General features: G+C 42.9%; 1 protein-coding gene across 3 annotated transcripts in view; it reads right to left on the reverse strand.

The window, feature by feature from the left end:
• The window catches only part of HERC3 (HECT and RLD domain containing E3 ubiquitin protein ligase 3), an 88032-nt gene extending 63881 nt beyond the window's left edge, over positions 1–24151 (reverse strand). For 2 of the 3 annotated variants that reach the window (XR_014794851.1, XM_084881763.1), the window contains exons 1-3: positions 24032–24151; positions 21733–21793; positions 16961–17215 (exon numbers count right to left, since the gene is read on the reverse strand). Coding sequence is in view for 2 of the 3 variants with exons in the window: in XM_084881763.1 (XP_084737889.1) it covers positions 16961–17186 (226 nt within the window). In the remaining variant the exon portion in view is untranslated. The remainder of the gene's footprint in view (positions 1–16960; positions 17216–21732; positions 21794–24031) is intronic. The other variant, XM_084881762.1, reaches the window with a different exon arrangement.
• Between the last annotated feature and the right edge of the window lie 553 nt (positions 24152–24704).

A 24704-nucleotide genomic window follows, 5' to 3' on the forward strand; every position in this document is an offset into this window, starting at 1 on the left:
CTTTAGCAATGTTATCGACTCTGGCTGAGCCATGGTAACAGAGCAGAAGAGTGACAAATGTGAAATACTGCATAGAGCAGATCAGCAGTTCAATCAGACTTGTATTATTAGGATTATTTCTATTTCGCTTTTGAACCATAATTTTTAATGTATTTTCAAATTAGTAGTAAACTAAAGTGTGGTAATAGAGAAGGACAATATAGGCTAGAGGGTAGATGGATGATGCCAATATTTACTTAATCCTTGCAACAACCCTGTGAGGCAAGGGCTCTATAAGCCCCAGCTCAGAAAAGTATGTAACTTGGCCAAGGTTCACAACTAATGTGCTAGGAATGGATCCAGATCTCTGACTTCAAAGCTTATTTGCCCACTAGGCTATATCATCTTCCCTCCTGAAAATGGACTAAGCATATTTTAAATTGATGAAAGTATGAATTGAATAGTCTAATTATGGATAATGGGAAATTGACTCTTTCCCCCTATCAACTATTCAGATAAGAATATATAGCCAATAGTTTGCAAATATCAATATGAGCAGTTCGGTGGGAAGTATACAAGGATATACAAAATCAGTGATCAATATTTAGTATTAAAATTTTTAATTAATAAAACTGTAACAGCCCAGCTGTTGTGGCTCAGCCGTTGAGTGTCAACTCATGAACCAGGAGGTCACAGTTTGATTCACAGTCGGGGGTTGTGGGCTCCATCCCCAGTAGGGAGCATGAAGGAGACAGCAGATAGATAATTCCATCTCATCATTGATGTTTCTATCTCTCCCTTTCCTTCTCTCTGAAATTAATAAAAACATATTTTTAATAAAAAACTCTAAAATAAATTGAATTTCAACAGCTGGCTTGACAAAAGGGATTACTTTCCTCACTTAGATGTCTCCTTTCTGAGTTTCCCCAAATTGTCTACTCTAAAGATTACACTTTTCTTTAATAGTAGAACACAGAAGACAGAGCCATACTGTGGGAAATCCAGCACTTTCCCCTGCTATTCTGTTGATTCTAAGTCCTCGCATTCACCCCACCCTGCTTTCTGTTGCCCACTGAACTCTCACGCTAGTGCACATCTTGCCTCCTGCTATTACACTCTGCTCTCCCTTGGCAATTTTCCTCCAAAGTACCTTTCAACCCAGACTGAGGGGTACAGCTTTGGGGTGATGAAAATAAACTATCTCAGCAAACCACTCAAACAGATTACAACCAAGTTCCCTTGCAGATCCCAACAAAGAATTTCTGAGTGTCTGGCCTTCCTCCTGGTATTCCCTGGTCTACAACTAGCTCTCACTCTCACTCCCTCATTTTCTTTGCTTCTATATCTGAAGGGTCCTGTTCTTAAGAATATTTTAACTGCTTTCTTATTTTTGTCTACACGTTTTGGAGGATCTGGGCTATGGTTGGTGAGGTCTCAACTCTGTAACAACTCACACTTTAAAGTGACCCCTTCTCCCACCCCAATTAAAGAGTTCTCTCTGTCAGAGGAATCCAATCTTGCTCCTGTGCCAAGGAACTCAAACCAGAATCAGCTTTCTAAAAACATTTTATTTATCCTACAGTCAATTTACTCTATGAATGTAAGCACAAGTAACCATTGCCACCATCAGATACAGAACAGTGCCTTCTCCCTAAAAAGTCTCCTCATCCCTAACTCCTGGTGACCACTAATTTGTTTTCTATCACGATAATTTTGTACTTTCAATACTGTTACATAAATGGAATCTAACCTTTCAAGACTAGATTCTTTCACTTAAATTCAGATTCATCAAATTTGTTGCATGTATCAATAACTTATTTCTTTGTATTCCATCGTATTATGGATGTACCACAAAGTATTGCTTCTAGCAATTATAGGGATTCAATAAACATTTGTGTATAGATTATTGTGTGAGAATAAGTTTTCATTTCTCTGGAGTAAATATCCAGGTGTGAGTATTTTAACTTTTCTATATTATTATTATTGAAGTCAGTTTCTTATACACACCATATGTCTGGGTTATTTTTTAAAATCTAATATGATAATCTCTGTATTTTGATGATTGTTTAGACTATGTTTAATGTAATTATTGGTGTGTTTGAGTTTTTACTTATCTTTTTATTATGTTATCTGTTCCATTGTTCTTCTCCTCATTCCTACCTTCTGCAATAACTAAACATTTACTAGTATTTCAGTTTAATTTATTGTTGTTTTACTATATCTTTTTATATACTTAAGTGATTGCTCTAGGAATTACAATCTAAATATTTATATTTTCAGAGTCTACTTAGAATCAATACTTTACCAATTCAAGTAAGATGTAGAAACCTTACCACCATATAGATCCATATAGATCTCTTTACCCTTCCCCCTTTAAGTTATAGTGATCTTAAATATTACATCTATATACATTGCAAACTCCATATCAATGATATAATTTTTGCTTTCAACCAGAGATGTATTTTACAGAACTCAAGAAGAGAATAGACTATTATATTTACCCAGACTTCTACTATTTCCACTGCTCTTCCTTCATTCCTGATGTTCCAATATAGTCCTTCTGGTATCATCTTTCTTCTGTCCAAAGAACTTCCTTTAGCTATTATTTAGAATAAATTTGTTGGCTATGAATTTTCTAGCTTTTTCTTCACCTGGGAATGTCTTTATTTCACAGACATTCATGAAAGCTAATGTTTGCTTGACACAGAATTCTGCGTTGACTACTTTTTTTTAGCAATTTAAAAATGCTGTACCACTGCCCTAGCTGATTTGGCTCAGTGGACAGCGCTTCGGCCATTGGACTGAAGGGTCCCAGGTTCAATTCTGGTCAAGGGCATGTACCTTGGTAGCACGTTTCCCAGACCCTGGTTGGGGTTTGTGCAGGAGGCAGCTAATTGATGTCTCTCTCTCACATCAATGTTTCTCTCTATCTCTCCTCTCCCTTCCACTCTCTCTAAAAAAATCAATGGGAAAATACCCTGGGGTGAGGATTAACATATATATATGCATGCTGTACCACTTATGGCCTCCATAGTTTCGGGAATGGAATTCACAGTCATTTCAATAATCATCCCCTTGTAGGTAAATATGTTATTTTTTTTTCTGGCTGCTTTCAAATATTTTCTTTGTCTTTAATTTTCAAGTTTGATTTTGACCTGCCTGGGTATGGATTTCTTTGACCTTATCTTGCTTGGGTTTACTGGACTTCTTGAATCTATAGGTTTATGTCTTCTGCCAAATTTGAAAATGTTTCAGTCATTATTATTTTCAGCACCACATTCTTTCTCTTCTTCTGCTGGGGCACCAATTATATGAATATTCTTGTCGCAAAGATTCCTAAAATCCTGTTTAGGATATTTTATTCTTCAAGTCATAAGTCTAAACTTACCATGTATGCTTTTAGATGCAAGAAACCAAATATACTGAATTTGAACATATGGAGGCCTGTCACAGGCAATGGGAGGGAAGAAATATCTGTGTGTTTTTTGAGTCATTAGCATACCACTAGTCAGAATAAAACCAGATGCGGTGACTCAGTTATTTTCAGGAACTCAGATTTGACAACCATGCATAGTCTGATGCCTTAAAAGGATTTTAAAAGAGAAAGACTGTAAATTAGGAAACTACCTGACACCTCTGGTACAGGGAATCCTAAGAGCAGAAGGGGCCTCTGTGGTGGGGATACAGTGGTATATATAATTTTAAATAGCAATGCCCTCTAGTTGATAATTCAAAACACTTCCAATAAGACTGAAATCTTAATGCTCAGGCAGAAAACACTACCTCAAAGGTCAGCTCAGACATTACCATAGCTGCTTCATCCTTCACAGAACTTTCCTTTCCTATACAATGACAGCACCAGAGTGCTTGGTCTTCCTGGTGACCAGCCCCCATCTAGGAGCCCACCCAACCACCTCATTAGAACAAAAGATGCTTTTAGTGCTCTTATCACTTAGGAAATTTACAAGTTTTTTTTAGGAAGTTGTGCCAGGACTGGGGTAAAAAAAAACAAATATTAGAACAAGAGATAGCGTGTATAAAGTGCTCTTATCACTTAGTAAATTATGAGGGTTTTTATGGAGCTCTGTGCCAGAACTAGGAGCAGAGACCAATTTATATATGTTTACCTCATAACCATTTGTTCTCATCCAGAATAAAAACCAAACCCTCACAATTTTTACCACATACTACAGTTAACCAATAGCAGTATTCTACTTCCTTAGAGCTCAGATATTTTTAACTTCGGCCTCCTTGGAAGGCAGCCAAAACCCATGGAATGACCCAAAAGATAATAAAAAGTTCTCTATACCAAATCACAAAATATATACTGGAAGCTGATGTGCAATCACAACAAAATACTTGCTAATCCACTTCTTTTCAAAGAGGCTGTGTAAAAAGTCCCTACTTTTGATTAACCATTTAAACTGTGGTAAATGGGGGAAAATTTGTTTTTTATTAAACTAAAGGATAGAGAGATAACACATTTGTTAGCTTTTAAGTAAAAATGAAGAAAGGACTGAAAAATTAAAATTATGATACAAATCCTACCTTTACCTTCTAACAAAATAACTAGTAGACACCTAATGTTAGTATACTACCCATCAGTAAAAACTTTAAGGCAGACATTTCTACAATATTCCATAAGCTTTAGAGTTTTGCGTGGTCTTTGATACAACAGTTGAATTTCAACAAACGTATCATAAAGAAATACTGTACAATGTACTGCTATTAACAGGGGGGGAAAATAGAAATTGGGATTATACACTACAAGTTGAAATAGCTTTATTTTAAAAAGCTAATATAGCTCAGTATGAATATGATCATCATAGAAAAATATTCATGGGACATTGAGAGGAAATAAATGTTACAAAGAAGTATTATAATATTATCTCATTTTTAAAATTAAAATGCAACCAAGGTATGTGCCCCTGATGGGAATCGAACCTAGGACCCTTCAGTCTCCAGGCCGACTCTTCATCCACTAAACCAAACCAGCTAGGATGGAAATACCTCATTATCATATGTCTGACTCACCTGGGCAGCCATGCAATCTTGACCAGAAATAAGTTCTGCATAAGAGCCTAAGAAAAGTCAAAGTGCCCTAGTATTTTATATAAATATGCAAATTACACAGAGCAAAATTCAGAGTCAAGAATGTATTAAGGAGGAGAATAACAGTAAAAGTGAAAGAAACCCAAAGCATGGCTTCTTCTTGACTAGTGGGTCTGGCCTTCTTGGCTAGGCCTAAACAAGGGACAGAGAGTAGCCACTTAAACTAAAACAGCAAAGGATTCATTATATTGAAGTTTTTGGCTCCCTCCAGCCTTTCCTATCACAGAGCTTTGTTTCAGTTCCAGGCAGTAAAGCCTAAAGCTCTCCTGGCTGGACACTCATGATCAATCCTCCCTTTGGCTGGAACACTGCCAAACTGAATGGTTCATTTAAATTGAACAAACTTGAAACAGTGGGCTGACCCAAAATACCTAAATCAAGGCAATTAAATGGTAATCCATAAAGTGACTTAGCTAAGGGATGGCAGTGAAATTTACTTTGTTTCTTAAGTTCATAAAATGATAAGGAAAAGAAATTATGTATAGGTCTAGTGACCCTGCCCAACCATGGGTGAAATGTACTAGCACCCTCCCCACATTCAACCTATATCTGCACAGGTGAGAGAGAGAGAAGGAGGGGGCAAAGAAAGAGAAATATCACTCATTGCTCTCTAGGCACTGGTCCACCCCTTCCCATTCTTAATCACATTTTGTTAGTTTAGAAATATAAAAAGCAGCTATTTACAAAACCTAAAAACAAACACCCTACCATATGAGAGGGTAGCAGATGCTTTATAACAAATTAGAGGTCTGGTGCACAAAATTTGTGCATGGGTGGGGTCCCTAGGTCTGGCTGGTGATCAGGGCCTATCAGGTTCCCCACCTCCCCACCGCCTCCTCCTTCCCGCACCATCCACCCCAGTTCCCTGTTCAGGGGGAGGGAGGGAAGGATATGGGAAGTTGGCTGCCAGCCCTGAGGAGGGAGCCAGCCCTTACTCTGCCCTACCCTCCCCAGGGAAGGGGGGGGGTATCCCCAATCAGGCAATTGGGATCTGCCAGGTGAGGGGTGGGGGTGGGAGGGAACTGGGGGGTTGGTCGGCAGGCCCCATCAGCAAGCCGGGGGCAGCTCCTGTGTTGAGCATCTGCCCCCTGGTGGTCAGTGCACATCATAGCAACCGGTTGTTCCAGTCATTCCGCCTTAATGGTCACTTAGGCTTTTAGATGTATAGATTAGAATAGTAAGAAAGAAAACAGGCATCTTGTCAATCTAAGTTTTACCCTCAGTGACCAATGGGAGAGCACGAAATAACCAGAATGGCTATAGTATATTCATTGTTCACCGCTAATGTTGCTGTATTACAAATACTAAAGGTATTCATTAAAGCTTTTCTGCTTCAAAAGATACTCTTGGTGAAGGATAAAGAACAGAAAGATAAGTAAAGCATGGGCTAACACCCATAAAGACATCACAGAAGATTTCCAACCTCTCTGGTTTGAGGTACCCCTATCATCTGCTCCCTCACAGTGAATAAAAACACTCCATAATCACTGCACTCTTCTTTCCTGCATAGGAAGGAGAAAGAGCATGTAATGTGTGCCTCATGGTGAGCTCAGCATGACTATCTCCACTTTTCCTAGCTTTCCTTTCTCTCCTAGTTCCCAACATTCTTGTTTCCAGCCAGCCTGGAGGAGATCAGTGTTGCCTACACCTCCTTGGAGAAAAACTCAGGACTTGCCGCCTCAGGGAATAATGGTCTCCGCCTCCCCCTCTCCCCCCCTCCCCCCAACCCCCCCCTCCACCTTCCTGCACTCGCTATTTTAACTTTATGCCCAAATAGTCTCTGAGTTCTGTATAGACAGAAGGTAGAGCTGCTTTATCAGTACAACCTATTTAACCATGACTGGCGCTATTCATACAGCACTAGACGAATTCCAAATCAATAAAAGATTCCTTTCACGTGATAAAGTATGCAGATTAAAGGATCTAAAGTGGGAAACCGGGTTTTCTGCAAGCTCCCCTTTGAAAAGAGGGGAAAAAAGAGCCTTAAACTCTTCCTGGCAGTATAAATAAGCCCTCCCACCCCCCACAAAAAAAAGTTAAAAGGCTGAGATGCTATTGTGACTAGACCTCATGGAAAGTTCTCAAATTTTAATGAGGTCAATCATATTCCTTTTGTAATCTCTGAGTCCAATGTTTCCATTTCAATAGCTGTCAGTAGCAAAAGAAAAAATAAAGCTTTTTTCTTTTTTAATTTTTTATTTGATTGCTTGATTTGAGAGATAGGAGGGGAGAGAGAGAGAGGGAGGGAGGGAGGGAGGGAGAGAGAGAGAGAGAGAGAGAGAGAGAGAGAGAGAGAGAGAGAGTAAGCAAGCGCGAGCGCGAGCAAGCACAAGCGAGAGCACTGATTTGTTGTTCCACTTGTTCAAGCATCCATTGGCTGACCAGGGATCTAACCTGCAGCCTTGGTGCATATGAGGATGATGCTCTAACCAACTGAGTTTACCTGGCCAGCACTAAAACTTTCAATACAACAAGCTGATTCTGGCATCAAAAAACCCAACACAGCATAATGGCTGTACCTTGTTGGGAAGCACTTGGGGAACATAAGCAGGGTTTAAATGGGGCCCAGAAAAATCTTACAACTATATATCAATGAGCTAGAGAATTGACAAGAAGAATAAATCTCCACATCACTATAAAATTCCACTCCTATCCATCCATCACTGCCTCAAACATAATTCATACCCACATTCTGCAAAAACATTAAGTCTCCTATCATTGGAAGGTATCTGTATCAATCATATTAAAAATATATATAGAAAGAAAGAAACGGATAGTCACATTCGCCTGGAAATGTACTGAGGAAAGGTATGGTAGTAAGGGATGAGAGGTACTGTAAAGGGTATACTTTATAGTCTGCTTCATTTTATGATTTTAAGATTGATAGTTAAATGACAAGGGGAAGAGGGGGGGAGAGAGGAGGGCGGACCACTAATAATAAGTGACTGACTCATGGACAAGGTGATACCACTTGTTAAAGAAAATGTTTTCAGGCAACTCATGATTTTTGCAGTCTTTCTAAAAATGGGTAAAATGACAGAATTCACTGAACTGAAGTTGCTGAGTCTACCAGAGCTCTCTTTGGAGAAGTTCTGCTGCATGACACCAAATCCATTCTGTGAAGCCTGATAAATGGCAATTTTTACCATTCAAGTCACTCTTTTATTCTCCATCCTAAAAATTCAGCAATTTTTAAAAACATCAAATCACTCTGATCTGTGTTTACCCAACCCAAGCCATCTCCCAAACTCATACAGAACATGGCAAAGTAACAAGATAATAAAAACTGTGAGACATTTTATTTATGCAGCGCATCTGTACACTATGTACCTACCACGTTGTACTTAAAACTAAGATATACACATGAGTAATACACTAACTCTTAGGAAATACACAATTTGACATCACGTATCGTATAATAAGCACTAGAGAAAGCCATTGCCTCAAGATAACAGCCATTGGTTTTGTTTTAAAAGCAGATGTGAAGATGTCGAATTCATACAATAAACTAAAGATCATAGCATGGAACAAAAATAAGATTCCATAATTCCACTTGAAGGTGTCAAAGACCCAAATTTGCACCCAATTACAAACTCGGTCTTGCGGAAGACACTATGCATTGCTTGCCCATCAGCTCTCGCCCACTTCTGCCCCGCACCAGAACCGTCAGGGGTGCTGGGCCCCTCCCCAAACCTAGGAGACAAGCCAATCAGATCATTCTTATTTCACTTACACATGGAAGTGATTGCTCTCTGTTGGCCTGTAACCCAGACCTGGCCACTGAGACAAAAGAGGCTGTATGCTGGGGGTTCCTGGGGAAAAATTTCCCCCATTTTAAAGCTCCCCTTTCTGTCTGCCTTTGAACCCAGTTGTGTGAGGATGCGAGGACTGAAGCCGTGACAGTTACCTGGAGTCCGGGAGGGGACAAACCCAAGGAAATGAAGATGGCAGAACAGAAAGATAGGAAGCCCCTGGGTGCGTGATGTGCCCCTGATTTAACCAGTCCTAGAAATGTCTCTCTCTAGGCCTCTTATTATCAGGTCCTAAGTTTTACTCCTTATTTATTCCATCTTTACCTTAGCACTATATTCTGTTACTTGCTGCCGAAGGCATACTGACTAATACAGGCCCATTTAAAAACAAAAAAGTAAGTATCAGATAGGTTCAGACTTCAGAGTGAGCTCTTCTTAAGCAACTGCAGAATGCAAGAAGGAAAACCTCTTTATTTACATCTCTGTCCAAAGATTCGCCCATCAGCGCTAACTGGAAGCCTGAAATGACTGTTCACAGAATTCAGGTGGGATCAGATTGCACTCTATGTTCTGGACTACGGCAAGCTCAAATCACCTGTTGTCGAACCACTTCAAGTCTACCAGGAGCATCATAGAGTAGCATGTAGTGCACATACTATGACGTTTGTTTCTCCCATCTTTGCGATTTGGGTCAAGAATGCTGGAGGCAATGTTACTATGGTGCTGAGATAAGATATATGTATGCGTGTCTTACAGGGATAATCCATTTTTCCAAAGTGCCCAATATATATAAGTTACTTTGCTTGGGACCAATAAGGTAAAGAATGAAAAAATTCTATTAATTCTGCCGATCAACCGGAGGTTAAAAATATGTCTGTGGGCATAATTCTAGAATTTTAAAACCAAACTGTCAGTACCCAAGCAAGACTCAAATTCAACTCCTTTTCCTTTTCTCCTTACCTAAATCTGGGGTAATAATACTGACCTATTTTACAGGGCTATCATAAGGATTAATTAGCTTAAAAATGCTAAGCACATTTGTAATAGTGTCAACAATAAAGAAAAAAAGCTAAGCACATTAAGACAAAGTTTATAATGTGTATATGCAGTTAACCACATTTACAATTAACAAATGTATCACAATACAAACCACTGTGTTAATTACTTAAAATACAGCAAATTTTTTAAAGTCACAAACAATACCTCACATTGGAGTTGTTCATTAGTAAGTATTTATTTTCTAATATCTTTAGAGAAATAGGCTGAGTACCATATATAGAATTCCTTATAACTCTTGATTAAGCACACCAGAAAATAAAATTATTAAATGACATTTGCTTCTGATCCCCAGGCCTCCGGACCAGAAAGCTGTCCTCTCAGCTATCAAAAAAGCCAACCAGTTTGATTCCCACCATTATTATCATTATCAGAAAGGATATACAATCTCCCAAGCCACCTGCCACTCCTAATGAAGAAGGAACAGGGCCCCTAACAAGTGCAGTGTTGAGATCTGAACACTTCCTGTGGCACCTTCTGCCTTTCATATCAGAGTTACGGAAATAAGCACTTCAATAACAGGAAGTCATTATAGAATTCCTTCTATTTCCTTTCAGCTCAGCTAGTTTGCTTTTTGGCAGAAAGCTGATTAACATAACAAAGTTACTGAGTCCTTCAGTGACAGGAGAGCAAACTGATAAGCTAGTTCAAAATATTACTTCTACCAGGGTTAGCAGCAAACACAGCTCTGAGAATTAAGGCTTTTGAGATGTTCTGCTTTATACACCTCACTTATCAAAACTGCAGAAGAGCTGTTACATATGGTGATGGGCATTATGGAAATGATTAGACTGACTGCAAAATGTGAATGTGAATTGGATTAAATTACCTGAAGAAAGAAACTAACTCAAAAGAAAGTAAAAGGAACCAATCATAGATATGAATCCAAAAGGGTTAACACGGAAATGTTAGTCTACTTATAATTTGGGGTTTGCTATGAAAAGGCTTCCTAAGATGTCTATGCAAAATTTTTTAAAATTTAACATAGTCAAATTAGGTTAAACTAAATAATTGCAGCTACTACAGTGCTTGTCTACTCAAGATAGGAAGAAAGGTTAGGAGGTTTATAATAATTCAGAGGATTAGTTTATGCTAATCCCAATATTAAAAATCTATATATATAAAAGGCTAATATGCAGTGTCCCCTCGGGAGTTTTTGTACACTATGCAAAATGTGTACATTTTGACTGGGAGAACAGGAGTTGATTGCTTGCTTTGATGTATGCTAACCACTAGGACAGCATATAACATGGCAGGCAACCAGTGGTGGCAGCAGGACATTGAGGGAGTGAGGGAAGGAGAAGGTGGTGAGTTGGAGAACCTGATCGGCCCTGATTGCAGCCAGCCAGGCCTAGGGACCTATCTATGCATGAATTTCGTGCACCAGGCCTCTAGTTGAGTAAATATTGGGAAAGAAAAACTGTCCATTTAGCTGAAAACTAGTACTGACAACGTGGCTGGGTAGGAATAAGAGAAGCACAGTAAACTGAGGTAGAAGTTTTCAATTTTCTCTTTAGGCAACCAGTTCCTATTTTAGTTTAATAAAATATTCCAAGATAGATTAATCCCTTATAAAATGTCATCATTTAGAAAAAAAATCACATTTTGTTTGCACGCTTTATTTTTAAAAGAAGGCACATAAGTCTTCCTATAATGCAACTCTGAAGGTATATGTTTTAGGAAGTTATTAGGTGAATCATGAGCAAAAGTATAAAGAAATTAGAAATAATGACACAATGTCCTAATCACTGAAACCATCCCTGATTTTGGAAGGAGGGTTAAGAATGTATCACAACACAAGGGAGAGCATAAAGATAGAAAAGTCACGTGGAAGAAGAATATTCAAAATAATTATAATCTAACACTTTTTTTTTTTTTAAAGCTGGACATTGAGTGTAAATGGGGTTTGGCATTCTGCCCACGAAAAATGTTTCTGGGAATTACAGGCATCTTTGCCCTTTGCCAAAGCACAAATGAATGAGTCATGGAGACACCTCAGCAAGAACCGTAAGTGGCCTGACACAATGGAAAAATATATGTGCCTGCATAACCAGGAGTTTTAGTATTGGACGTGCCCTTAAAACGCCTTCTCTCCTCCACACAGGGAAGCTGGTCACCTAGGGGCAGTACTGAGGAGAGAAATGAGAGTACAAGGAAAGCACAGCTGCCTTAGGAGCAGTAAAAGCAATTGGAAACTATTACATGTTTTCAAGAAGAAAAAAAAAGTAGACAACCATACAAGCACTGTGGAGTGCTTTGTATCACTGCTCTGTCACAGGTACAGGATGCCTCCAAAAAACGAATTTGTGTACCTTGCAACTGTGCCAGTTAAACACACGTATAAAATGTCGGTACAGCCCTAGCTGGTTTTGCTCAGTGGATAGAGCATCAGCCTGCAGACTGAAAGGTACCAAGTTCAATTCCAGTCAAGGGCACAAGCCCAGGTTGCGGGCTCAATCCCCAGTAGGGGGCATGCAAGAGACAGCTAATCAATGATTCTCTCTCATCACTGATGTTTTTATCTCCCTCTCCCTTCCTCTCTGAAATCAATAAAAATATATTAAAAATTAAAATATAAGTATAAACTCATACGTGACAGTTGGCAGGACTGAGTCAAGACACATGTTCAAATAGAAGAATTCCGTCCTGGTACATTGCCTATATCATCACTTTCCTTCCCCTCACTCTTTTTAATCCTTCATACTGCAGAGTGCTCCAGTCTGGGCAATGATGTCAACTTGAAATCTCAGACTTGCCCACTATCCCCAGAAACATGCCCTCTTCGGAAGTGGCCTTCTACCAAGTTCCCTCCCCAAACACCACAGTGGTTACCTGGGGGCAGCATTTCTGTGGGCCAAGGCCAGCGCAGGCTACCTGAAACAGGGTCTCTGTCTGTCACCACCTTAACGCCTAGCAGCTTTCCAGGTCACACTTCTCAATAAGCACATATAGAATACAAGCTTTCTCTTCTCCCACTCGTTAAAAATAAACCCAAATGGTACCCAGATTTAGAACATACCTACCAATGAAAAAGTCATAAGAGAGGGCCTTAACCAGTTTGGCTCAGTGGATAGAGTGTCGGCCTGTAGACTGAAGGTTCTATTACCTGGGTTCAATTCCGGTCAAGGCCACATGGATGGGTTGTGGGCTCGATCCCCAGTGGGGGACATGCAGGAGGTAGCCACTCAATGATTCTCTCTCATCATTGCTGTTTCACTCTCTCTCCCTCTCCCTTCCCCTCTGAAATCAATAAAAATATATTTTAAAAAAAAGAGCAGGGGGGGAGGTGCTCACCCACGTCATCTTTCCATTCAAAGAGGAACTATTCTGAAGCTGCTGTGGAGTTTATAATTAACAGGCAAACTTTGCCAACGACAGAAATTTCTGGGATCTATTGTAATATACACTAGAAACTTGTTTATTTGAAATTTATATTATAAACATTGGCTGGATTCTTTGGTCGAATCCAAAAGCCTTCTTGTCATACCTCTTGCTCAAGTCTCTTGAAATCACTCAGCCTTCACTGCAGAGAGAACTGGCCTGACCCAACGTACGGGCAGAAGCAGAGTGACTGCTCCTCACTCCCGGAGGCCCACGAACCACCCACCACTCGCTCCATGAAGCAGGTGGCAGGAGGCTCCTCTGGCAGAATGCCACATTGCACTCAGATGTATTCTCCACAGTGCCTTCCACAGATCTTTGCCATTGTGGGGTTACCAGGATTTTGTGTCCTTTCTCACCTGCCATCCCAAGCTGAACCTTCTCACCCCAGACTCTAAGGCAAAGGTGTGCCATGAGTCATCCTGAGCGACCAGCTCTGCTGGGACGCGGCCCGACAGGAGGCACGGTCACAGAGAAAACAGGCAGGAGGGCAGACTTCACAGGCCACAGTTAGCTTTGTGGATCTTCTTTAATCATGTGAAACTACTTCAAGAGCTACACTAGAACCCAGTCTCCCTTTTTTATAGGAAAGGGAATTGAGGCTCTAAAATACAGAATCAGAACACAGTAATGTCTCCACCAGGTCTGTCTGACTCCAGAATTTACCCTCACCATGTTGTCTCTATAGGAGTAATGGGAAGATCTCCTCCCGGTCCCCAAAACACTCCCTTCAAAGGCTGGTCAGGGTGAACACAAGTCCTTCAGGGGTGGCTGATGTGAAATGGGCCGAAAGGATCTGTAAGCCCTGAGGGAATGTAGATATTTCCAAAAGAAGGAGCATGATGTTGGGCTGTGACCTGCCACTGACCCCTCTGTAAGCATGAGCTGTTAAGACCCTGACTCTCACCTGGCAGGAGATTACGGTAAGACACCGGAGAGTTTTAACAGGAGAGAAAAGGTGGCCTTGGCATTTACTTCCTTCTAATACGAAAAACATTTTTAAAAGTAAAAAACCTCCCTGCCACCTCCATAATAATTCTACATTACAGTTCGGTATTATATTAATTGGTAAAACAAAATGAATAGGAATTACTAACTCAATTTATGAATTTGTGACACTGTTAACTGAATTTTTATTTCAGTTAAAAACAAGATGTACTCACATTTGAAAAACTGTAGTATCAGGTGCACTGTATATATAAAATTCTACATATGGACCTCGCTACAAATCACTTCCTGGAAATTCCAAAAGCCCAAGGGCCACAAGTCCAGAAACCACTGTTTAGGACACGGGGTGCTGCTGCAGGTGAGCAGGCCCGGTAGTGCATGGCAGGGAGGGTTCCCAAGAGGGAACCGAGAGGCAAAAATGGGGGGAAAGCCCGTAAATCATACTTCACATACTTAATGATTCTACCCAAGGGCAGCCCTGCGGGTCTTTATCCAGTGGGCAGCATGAAACTGATGAAATGTTAACACTGACTTTGGGCAGTGCAACTGCAGAATGTAGCCACTTGTTATGGGAGGAAATAAATATGAGAGAAGGGGGAGCCAGTGTTACAGAAAAAATTAGCTCATCCTGACACCAAAATGACTTGCCTAAATAAACATAAAAGAGTAAAATCATCTAGAAAAAAAAAAACAGTAAGACTATCCTTTAGTGAAGCTTCAGTATCTTCATTTGATTTGGAGTAAGTAAAAAAATCAGCAAGTAACAAAGAAAATGACACATGCCATGCTAATATGAAAAATATAGCATGGTCATAATTTAAGACTCTATCTTACAATTTCTCACCAAAAGGAGACTCATTCATGTATCACCACTCCTCTAAATGTAGCTGAAATCCAAGACTAAGAAAGTACCTTATAGACAGATCTATGCTATATAAGCACACACTGAAGGTCAAACTTAGATCCTTTAGACAGAAAAAGTGGAAGGAGAAAGGACTTCAAATACACATAGCACCTGTTATCAATACATGAAAGACCTTTAAACTTAAGGAATCTAATCAGCCCTCTACCTTCCCAACTTCTCCTCTCTCACCCTCCACCAACTGTCTCACCAAACTACTCAACATTCCCTGAACAAGGACTGCACCCTCATACCCATGCCGTTAATCGCTGGGTACACCCAGGTGTGTGCAACAAACATACACACACTTGCTGAAGTCCTACTCCTGCTTCCTATTTGATTGACCTATGAAGGCGAAATGAATCCCTCTCCTTTAATCCCCCCAGCATGTTCTCCAGCTTACCTCACACATTCTTCCTGGAGCCAAATCATTACTCTCTCATTCACTTTCTACTCACAACACCAAGCATAGTGCTTAGCCCAAATTGCTTAACAAAAACATGTTGCAGAAATAAATAAAGGAATAGGCACTTTGAAGGAAAAATTAGAGGGAAATGCTTCTGATATTGATTGTATGAGGATTACCTATTCACAAAACAATCACATTGTGTTAGCATTCAATTATGGGAGAAAAACCTATTTCTCTAACTCTAAATGAACTAGTCAACTTCCCTCCCCTGGTAACTGAAACAACATGGGTTGTCCAATAAGATGAAAAGGAGCCCTAGCTGGTTTGGCTCAGGGGTAGAGTGTCAGCCAGCGGACTAAAGGGTCCCGGGTTTGATCCCAGTCAAGGACACATACCGATTGCAACTAGATGCCCAGCCCTAGTCAGGGCACACGCAGGAGGCAACCAATCAATGTTATCTTTTTCACATTGATGTTTCTCTCTCTGTCTCTCCCTTTCCCCTTCCACTCTCTCTAAAAATCCATGGAAAAATATCCTTGGGTGAGGATTAACATCAACAACAACAAAAAGACGGAAAGGAAATGTCTGGTTTTCCATCAAAAGGCTTGAATTAGACACAAAAGTTCCACACAGAAAATCCTACACCAGTGGTCGGCAAACACATTAGTCAACAGAGCCACATATCAACAGTACAACTATTGAAATTTCTTTGAGAGCCAAATTTTTTAAACTTAAACTTCTTCTAACGCCACTTCTTCAAAATAGACTCACCCAGACTGTGGTATTTTGTAGAAGAGCCACACTACAGTGTTTCCCTGAAAATAAGACATCCTCCGAAAATAAGACCTACTTACAGGTTTCCTTCTGAGTGAAATATAAGGCGTCCCCCCGAAAATAAGACCCCCCTCCAGGCTAAACATGAGAGATTTGGTCCACTGATTCTGAAAGAAATGGAGTCACAAGAAATTCACCAGGAAATTCAGGAATTGGATTGTTATGATGATGTTCCAGAAGATGATGACATGATTGTCATTGAATAAATGAGTAAATTCTTGATACTGTAGGATTCACAGTTTGTCTGGTTTGTGTTGACAACTACCGTACTACCGTACCGTATACAGGTAATAAATTTCCTTTATTTCCATTTAACAATAAATGTGTACCGTATTCTTCTTCATGGAAAAATAAGACATCCCCTGAAAATAAGACCTAGCGCATCTTTGGGAGCAAAAATTAATATAAGACACTGTCTTATTTTCAGGGAAACAGGGTAAAGGGGCCAAAGAGCCGCATGTGGCTCGAGAGCCGCAGTTTGCCGACAGCGGTCCTACACCATTCAGAGCCTCCCTGAGAATCCCCCACCAGCACGCTCCCATTCCCAGCCTTCCTCGCCAGCCATCACGGCAGACAAGGCGCACTCACCTGGCTTGTTCCCTTCCCTCTCATGGCCCAGCTGCCCCTTGGTGTTCAGGCCGCAGGTGTACACCTCCCCGTCCTCCAGCAGGAACACGGAGTGGTTTCCTCCACAGGCCACCTCCTTGACACTTCTGTCCGATATAAACCCGCACACCTGCGGCTCGGCCACAATGCCTTGTAGGTTAGTGCTGATTCCAGGCTGGCCCAGAGACCAATATCCCCAACATAACATTGTTCTTATCCTTCAGGGACTCATGTAGCCTAGAAAAACATTTTGTAAAAAAGGTTTTAGAAAATAGGTCAGAGGAAATCGCATTGAGTAACAGATGTAATCAATTTTTAAAAATAACCTCTAATATTCTTCAGATACCTTGCATCTTGGAAGAGCAGTTACTAATAGTGTTAAAAAATAGTCATGTTATAATAATAATAATAATAATAATAATAATAATGCTATTTTTGTGTTTTAGTAAGATTTTTTTTAATATATTTTATTGATTTTTTACAGAGAGGAAGGGAGAGGGATAGAGAGTCAGAAACATCGATGAGAGAGAAACATCGATCAGCTGCCTCCTGCACACCCCCTATTGGGGGTGTTTTGTGCCCTGGGCCTCTAGTAGTTATATAAGTAACATCACAGTACTTACTATACATCATTCACTGTACTAATAAGCATATTATTTCATTATCTAATTTCACCTTCACACCAACCCTGTACCATAAGTATTATTTTTAGCCTCATTTTCAGAGAAAGCCAGGTTCAGAGAGATTAACAAGCATGCCTAAGGATACACAGCCAAAAGGAGCTAGAACCAGGCTATGAATCTTAAGCCAATGTCCACAATCTTATCCAGTGGGCTACAATGCCACCCAAGTAGATTTATATGTCACCTACAGGAGCAAAGACCACAAAAATACTTGCAGATTGGTCAGTATACAATACAGGATTCCTGGAAACCTGAAAATAAAGTTACCCTCTAAGAAGGAAACCAACCAGAATTAGGAGATAACGAATGAGATTAGGCAGCAGTACCATGAAGCCATCCCCTTAACCAGCCAAGTACAATGTGTCTAAAAATATGGTATTAAGAAGCTATGATTATTTGTCTACACAAAAATCTATTAACAGCCCTAGCCAGGAGTGGCTCAGTTGGTTGGAGTGTGGTCCCATACTCCAAAAGGTGTTGGGTTCAATTCCCAGGCTTTGGTCGATCATCAGTTGAAAAACATGCAGGAGACAACCAATCATGTTTCTCTCATATCAATGTTTATCTGTCTCTCTCCCTTCCTCTCTAAAAATCAATAATATAAAAATCTATAGCCCTAGCTGGTTTGGCTCAGTGGATGGAGTGTTGGCCTGCGAACTGAAGGTTCCTACATTTGATTCCGGTCAAGGGCACATGCCTGGGTTGTGGGCTCGATCCCCAGTGGGGGACTTGTGGGAGGCATCCGATCCATGATTCTCTCTCATCATGGATGTTTCCATCTCTCTCTCCCTCTTCCTTTCTCTCTGAAATCAATAAAAAATGTATTTTTTAAAAAATCTATAAACAATGCTCACAGCAGCTTTATTCATACTAAACAAAAATGTCCAGCACCACCTCCTTCACTTGCTCTAAGTACAGTTGTTCTTCATTATTTGCAATCCCATTCTTGTGAATTTGCCTACTCACTAAAATTGGTTTGTAACCCCAAAATCCGTGCTCAGAACATTTTTGCAATCATTCCCAGACATGTGCAAAGAGATGAAAAATTTCAGTCATCCTGTGCACATGTTCCCAGTTGAAGTCAAATAAGATAATGCTCAGAGTTCTTGTTCTGACTCTCAAAAGTGGTCTTTTTGTCTGCCACATTTTCCACATTTTTATATTTTTTGCTGATAACTTTGCTGTATAAAATGTACCCCAAGCACAGAACTGAAGTACTATAGTCATTAAATTCACCTCGCCACTTGCCTTGCTTAGATTCCATGAGTAATTAAGCAACATTAAATAACTTGTTTTCCAAGGCAGATCCTACTCTGTAGAAAGAACACCGTGACCAGATGACCACAGCATCTCAGGCTTCTTGGCATTTCTACTTCTTATAATTAATTCAACATCCTGGATCTATCAGCTTCTTACAAATTTGTTCAGCATGAATCAGCCCTTGAGGATCAGCTACACTCTGAGAGCTTTGGACAATTGCAAGCCTGAAGTATGGCCTCACCTTTAACTGACTAATGGAAACCACTTATAACAAAAGACAAATAGGACTATTGTTCAAAATCCTTCCCACCTGAGTTACAGTAAGGGAATCGTCAAGCAGTCAAATAAAAATTGCTTACTAAGAGAAGTAGCTAAACGACAACCACAAATAAGCTGTATTCCTACAAATGGATTATTAATTCTAATAGAATATCTGGTCTAGGTCATTGAGACACTTTGCCAAAACTACAGCAGAAGGCAAGAAAATCATCCTTCAGGAGAAGAGTTCAGTGCACCGAAGAGAAACCAGCCAGTAACACAGCTTTCACCTAAAAGTACCCTCTGATAGAAACCACCATATCTAGTAGCTAATGGTGTCCATAAATTTAAAAATCCGGTTTTAGCAATGTTCTTCACCTGGCATTTGCTATCCTGGGTATTCCCATCCATGTTTTTCTCATTCACTTTTGTTCATTTCTCTATCCCTAAAGTCTAGAATAGAGCCTACTAAGCATATAGTAAGAGCTCAATAAACAGTTGCTGAATAAAGAAAAATATCTATTATTACTGCAAGCCTACTGTTCATCTAAGTCTGTGCTAAAAACTTTACACAGATTACTTAATTTACCCTTTACAATAACCTCAAGGGTTAGCAAGGTTAGGTCACTTGCCCAAGAACATGTAAACAAGTAGTTAAGAGACAAAAGTAGGATTCCAACTTATAGGTAACTAGACCTAAGCTAGCCAGAGATGGAAAGGGTAACTGAAGCAATCTCAACAGAGTTAGCCAGACTTTTTCCCATGTCTACCCTGACTTATAATAAAACTAGTTCACGCCCAACCAGAGTGGCTCAGTGACTGAGCGTTGACCTATGAACCAGGAGGTCACACTTCAATTCCCAGTCAGGCCACATGCCCGGGTTGTGAGCTCAATCCCCAGTGTGGGGCATGCAGGAAGCAGCCAGTCAACGATTGTCTCTCATCATTCTCTCTCCCTCTCCCTTCCTCTCTGAAATCAATAAGAATATATTTTAAACAAAAAACTAGTTCACTTACTGGTTCACACACAAAAACATATATCCCAGCAAGTTCTATTTCTAAATGTAGAACATGTCTAAAAAGGGCAGAGGGATAGCATCAAAGAGATCACCTTATTAAGGATACCTTAAGTGTCCACTTAACCTAACCTTTAAGTAAGAAACTTACATTCCGAACTTTATTTTAATGGCAGCTGGGGCCTTCCATGGCCAAGTAACCTTGGTCCTCTGAGAAATAAGTGGATGAAGAAGAGACTAGAAACTAGGTCTCCTACCTCCTGGGCTCACCCAGTTCTCTTCACCACATCACAGCAAAAGAAAGTCATTAAGGATTTATTAAGGTCCCTCTCTAGGCAACTTTAGTAACTCTAGTTCTTTATATAAATTACTAGAGGCCTGGTGCACCAAATTCATGCAAGGGGGCCTGGGGGTGTCCCTTAGCACAGCCTGCACCCTCTCCAATCTGGGACTTGAGGGATGTCTGACTGCCCGTTTAGGTCCAATCCTGCTGGAATTGGACCTAAACGGGCAGTCGGATATCACTCTCACAATCCAGGACTGCTGGCTCCCAACCACTCACCTGCCTGCCTGCCTGCCTGCTGCCCCTAATGGCTTCTGCCTGCCAGCCTGATCACCCCCTAACCACTCCCCTGCCAGCCTGATTGACGTCTAACTGCTCCCCTGCTGGCCCAATTGCCTCTAACTGTTCTTCCCTGCGGACCTGGTTACCCCCAACTGTCCTCCCCTGCCAGCCTGGTTGCCCCCAACTGCCCTCCCCTGAAGGCCTGTTCCCTCCAACTGCCTCCCCTGCAGGTCTGGTCCCCCCAACTTATGTCCCCTGCAGACTTGGTTGCCCTAACTTACCTCCACTGCAAACCTGGTTCCCTTAACTGCCCTTCTCTGCCGGCCTGGTCACCTCCAACTGCCCTCCCTTGCAGGCCTGGTCCCTCCCAACTGTCCTCCCCTACCAGCCTGGTCACCCTCAACTGCCCTCCCCAGCAGGCTTGGTCCCCCACAACTGCCTCCCCTGCAGGCTTGGTTGACCTAACTGCCCTCCCTGACAACCTGGTCATCCCCAACTGCCCACTCCGGTAGGCCTGGTCCCTACCAACTACCCTCCCCTGCAGGCCTGGTCCCCCAACTGCCCTCCCCTGCAGGCCTGGTCCCCCAACTTCCCTCCCCTATAGGCCTGGTCCCCCCCAACTGCTCTTCTATGCCAGTCTGGTCCCCCCAACTGCCCTCCCTTGTAGGCCTGGTCTCCCCCAACTACTCTTTTCTGCTAGCCCTAACACTTCTAACTGCTCTCCCTTGAAGGTCTGGGTCCCTCCCAACTGCTCTCCCCTGCTGGCCTGATCACCCACAACTGCCCGCCCCTGCCAGCCATCTTGTGTCCACATGGGGGCAGCCATCTTTGTGAGTTGGAGTGATGGTCAATTTGCATATTATTTTTATTATATAAGGATCTTTTTGAATCCTCTTATTAATTCTATAAAGTAGATATTATCTCAATGTACAAGATGAGGAAACTGAGGGTCAGAGGAATCAAGTAACTCACCACAGGTCACACACTTGGCATTTGGACAAGGAGCCAGATGGTTACCCCTCACCCTGCAGATCTGCAAGTTAAGGAAATAAAAAGCATTAGTATGAAACTTTACAAAAATACCCTCACGTTATTGAAAACAAATATTCCCCATGGTACCTCAAGACTGTTTAATACGAACAAGAGCCTTATGAAGCTATCATCTCTAAAAGTGAACTAGAGACATAGGTAGCACCTTTAAAAATTCCTGGCACTTGTAGCAGATACTAAAATAAAAATGAGATTATTTTTAAATCTCCCATTTAGGTTAAAAAGAGAAATTCTGAAACTACAATTCAATTTTGTCTATTTTCTCCCATGTTTTCCCTGTACCACACACATTATAGCTTATTTTGCACAACTGGTTTTGAAGACTTTCAGGCATCCTCTCTCACAGAAAACAGGATGAGACTGGGGGGCACCTTTAGTCTCTCAAAAGAAAAAGTCCCTCATGATTTTAAGATACTGTCATCATAACTTTATTTCTATCGTAAGTAGAAAATTCCATTCCCTTTGGAGAATATTACTTTTATTGCTTAACCTGATGCAAAACTATCTTATATCTCCAGTGGGGGGTGCAACCCTATGTATTAAAAATTTTAAATTATTATGCAAATCTTAAGAAGTCTGTTTCTCAGAATGAAATGCCAGAACCAGTGGTTCCAAGCACACCATTTGGAACATTTTAGATTGTGTTTGTTTAAAAAAATAATAATAATAATAATACAAGCCCAACTGCATACTTTTTGAATAAGCAAAAACTGCATGTTAATCAATCCGGTTTTTCTCCAAGCCAAAAGAGGTATTTTTCCAAAGAGGTTTCAAACCTTCCTCCCTGATTTCTGAAGTTTCCTGCAGAAGGTTCCTATCTCAATGTGGTCAAACAACGATGTGTAATTAATCTATTTTGCTCTAAGGGGGCGGGGGTTCCTAGATTACTCCCCTTTTCTTATTTTAATGACATTCCCCAGCCCCCCAGCCCCAGAGTAAAGGAAGGTACTAAGAGAGAGGGACACAGTAGTCTGATTGCTAAAACAAGATCCCTATCTAGTCACTTCATTTAAAAAGACTGTTAATCCTCATTTTGTTTCATTTTTCTTCCTTCTCCGTCTGGAGTTAAAAATCAGCTCACTTGATGTTATCAAATCACCAAATGAAAGGTTCCGGAAATAGCTTCCTATTTGTGGAAAGAGCCAGAAAACACACACACACACACACACACACACACACACACACACAATGCAAGAGCTCTTTCCGAAAGCGTTTCGCGTGGAACGATTGCAAGCAGAATCCTGGGAGGCTTTGCTCCGAATTCAAGGGGCTTCCTCACGGGAGCTGATCTCAAAGCTACAGTAGCATGAAAATCAGGAGGCAGCCAGAAACGGCGAGCTGCGGAAAGCCACGTTCAAATGCATATTCCTCAGGGCACACGGTGCATTGACTCCAAACCAAGGCACAGGTGCTGTGGGTGCCCGGGTGCCGTCCCCACCGCACCCCCGGGCTCCTCGGGTTCGGGGCTACCCCCGCTCTGCGTCCGGATGCTCCCACTTCGCAGCACATCGGCCCATAACTCAGAGCGGCCCCCGCCCCCGACCTCCCGGCTCCCACACCCCGCACACGTACGTGTCCACACACACACACCCTCCCGCGCGCACGTGTCCACACACACACACACACACACACACACACCCGCGCCCAACCCCGCCCCGGAGGCGGGCACGGCCCCCGCGAGGTGGGAGGTGCCGGGCGGGCGCCGCGGCCTCACGGGCGCTGTCACCGCGGACGCCGAGCCCCGCGTCCCCGGCGCCAGCTCCTCCCGGCCGCGGGGGTTCCCTCCTCCGACGCGGAGGCCTCCCCCGCTGCCATCGGGCCGGGCAGCGTCCGTCTCCCGAGCCCCGGAATTTAAATCGGGGGGACAGGCGAGGAGGAAGGGGAGGATCCTCCTCTTGGACCTGCCGCGTCGCAATGCCTCCCAGACCCGCGAACTGTCGGGGCCGGGTTGGGCGCGCTCCCGGTTCTAATCGCGCAGCTTCCGGCCTCTCCGGGCGCGGGGGTTCTTTGGATCAGAGGGCGAGGGGGCGCCCCGCGGGCCCTGCAGACGCCCGGCCCCTCCGCCCGCGCGCCCGGCCGGCCCCGGGGCGCGGGGGAAGCTCCGCCGCTGCCGCCGCCGCAGCCCCGCCGGGCGCTGCGCGCTGACAGACGCGCCCCGTGGAACGCGGGGGCGGCGGCGCGGGGCCCTCCTCCCGGGAACCCCGGCCCCCGCCCCGCGCACCTTGGCAGGCGCTGCACCGCCGCTCGGGGATTCCGACTGTGACAGTCCCTCCGGCCGGACTCCGGGTGTCTCCGCTCCCGGCGTCACAATAATAAGGAAGTTTCCCCGCGAGCCTGCGGGTGGCGGAATGCGCCGGGTGAGTGACATCCCGCCTGACCAATGGGCGCCCTCGGGGCGGGGGCCGCCACCAATGGCGACCGCGGACGCGGAGCCGAGGGCGGGGCGGGGAGCTCCGAGGGCAGGACGGGCGGAGGGGTGGGGGGAAGAGGCCCAGGCCCTGGTGGGAGGAGGCGGGGCGGGGCGGTCCGAGGTGACAGGACCGGCGGGCCCGCTTGGGGGACCGCGGCGTGGGTCGGCCAAGACGCGATGGCTGGACGCACAGCTTTGGCGCGGGAACAGGATTGCATGTCAGTGGAGGGGAACGAGCTGGCTGATCAGCGGTGTTTTTTTGTGTTTTTTTTTTTAGATCTGCGGTCCGTGTCTCGTTGGTGCAGAGGTGGGCGCGGGGAAAGCTAAGGGGCAGCCGCTGAGTGAGTGTTGTATTCAGCGGGGCAGCAGGCTGCTGTTTCACTAGCCTTCGGGGGCCTGAAGGGAAGCGCGCAGCCCAAGCGCGGAGTTGAGCTGTGGAAGGCTGCAAGGAGGTCGCGAGCAGCCTCGGGGGCCCTCCGGGAGG

The sequence above is a fragment of the Pipistrellus hanaki genome, assembly GCF_964339955.1.
Source record: "Pipistrellus hanaki genome assembly, chromosome: 1".
In the NCBI taxonomy this organism is placed as follows: domain Eukaryota; kingdom Metazoa; phylum Chordata; class Mammalia; order Chiroptera; family Vespertilionidae; genus Pipistrellus; species Pipistrellus hanaki.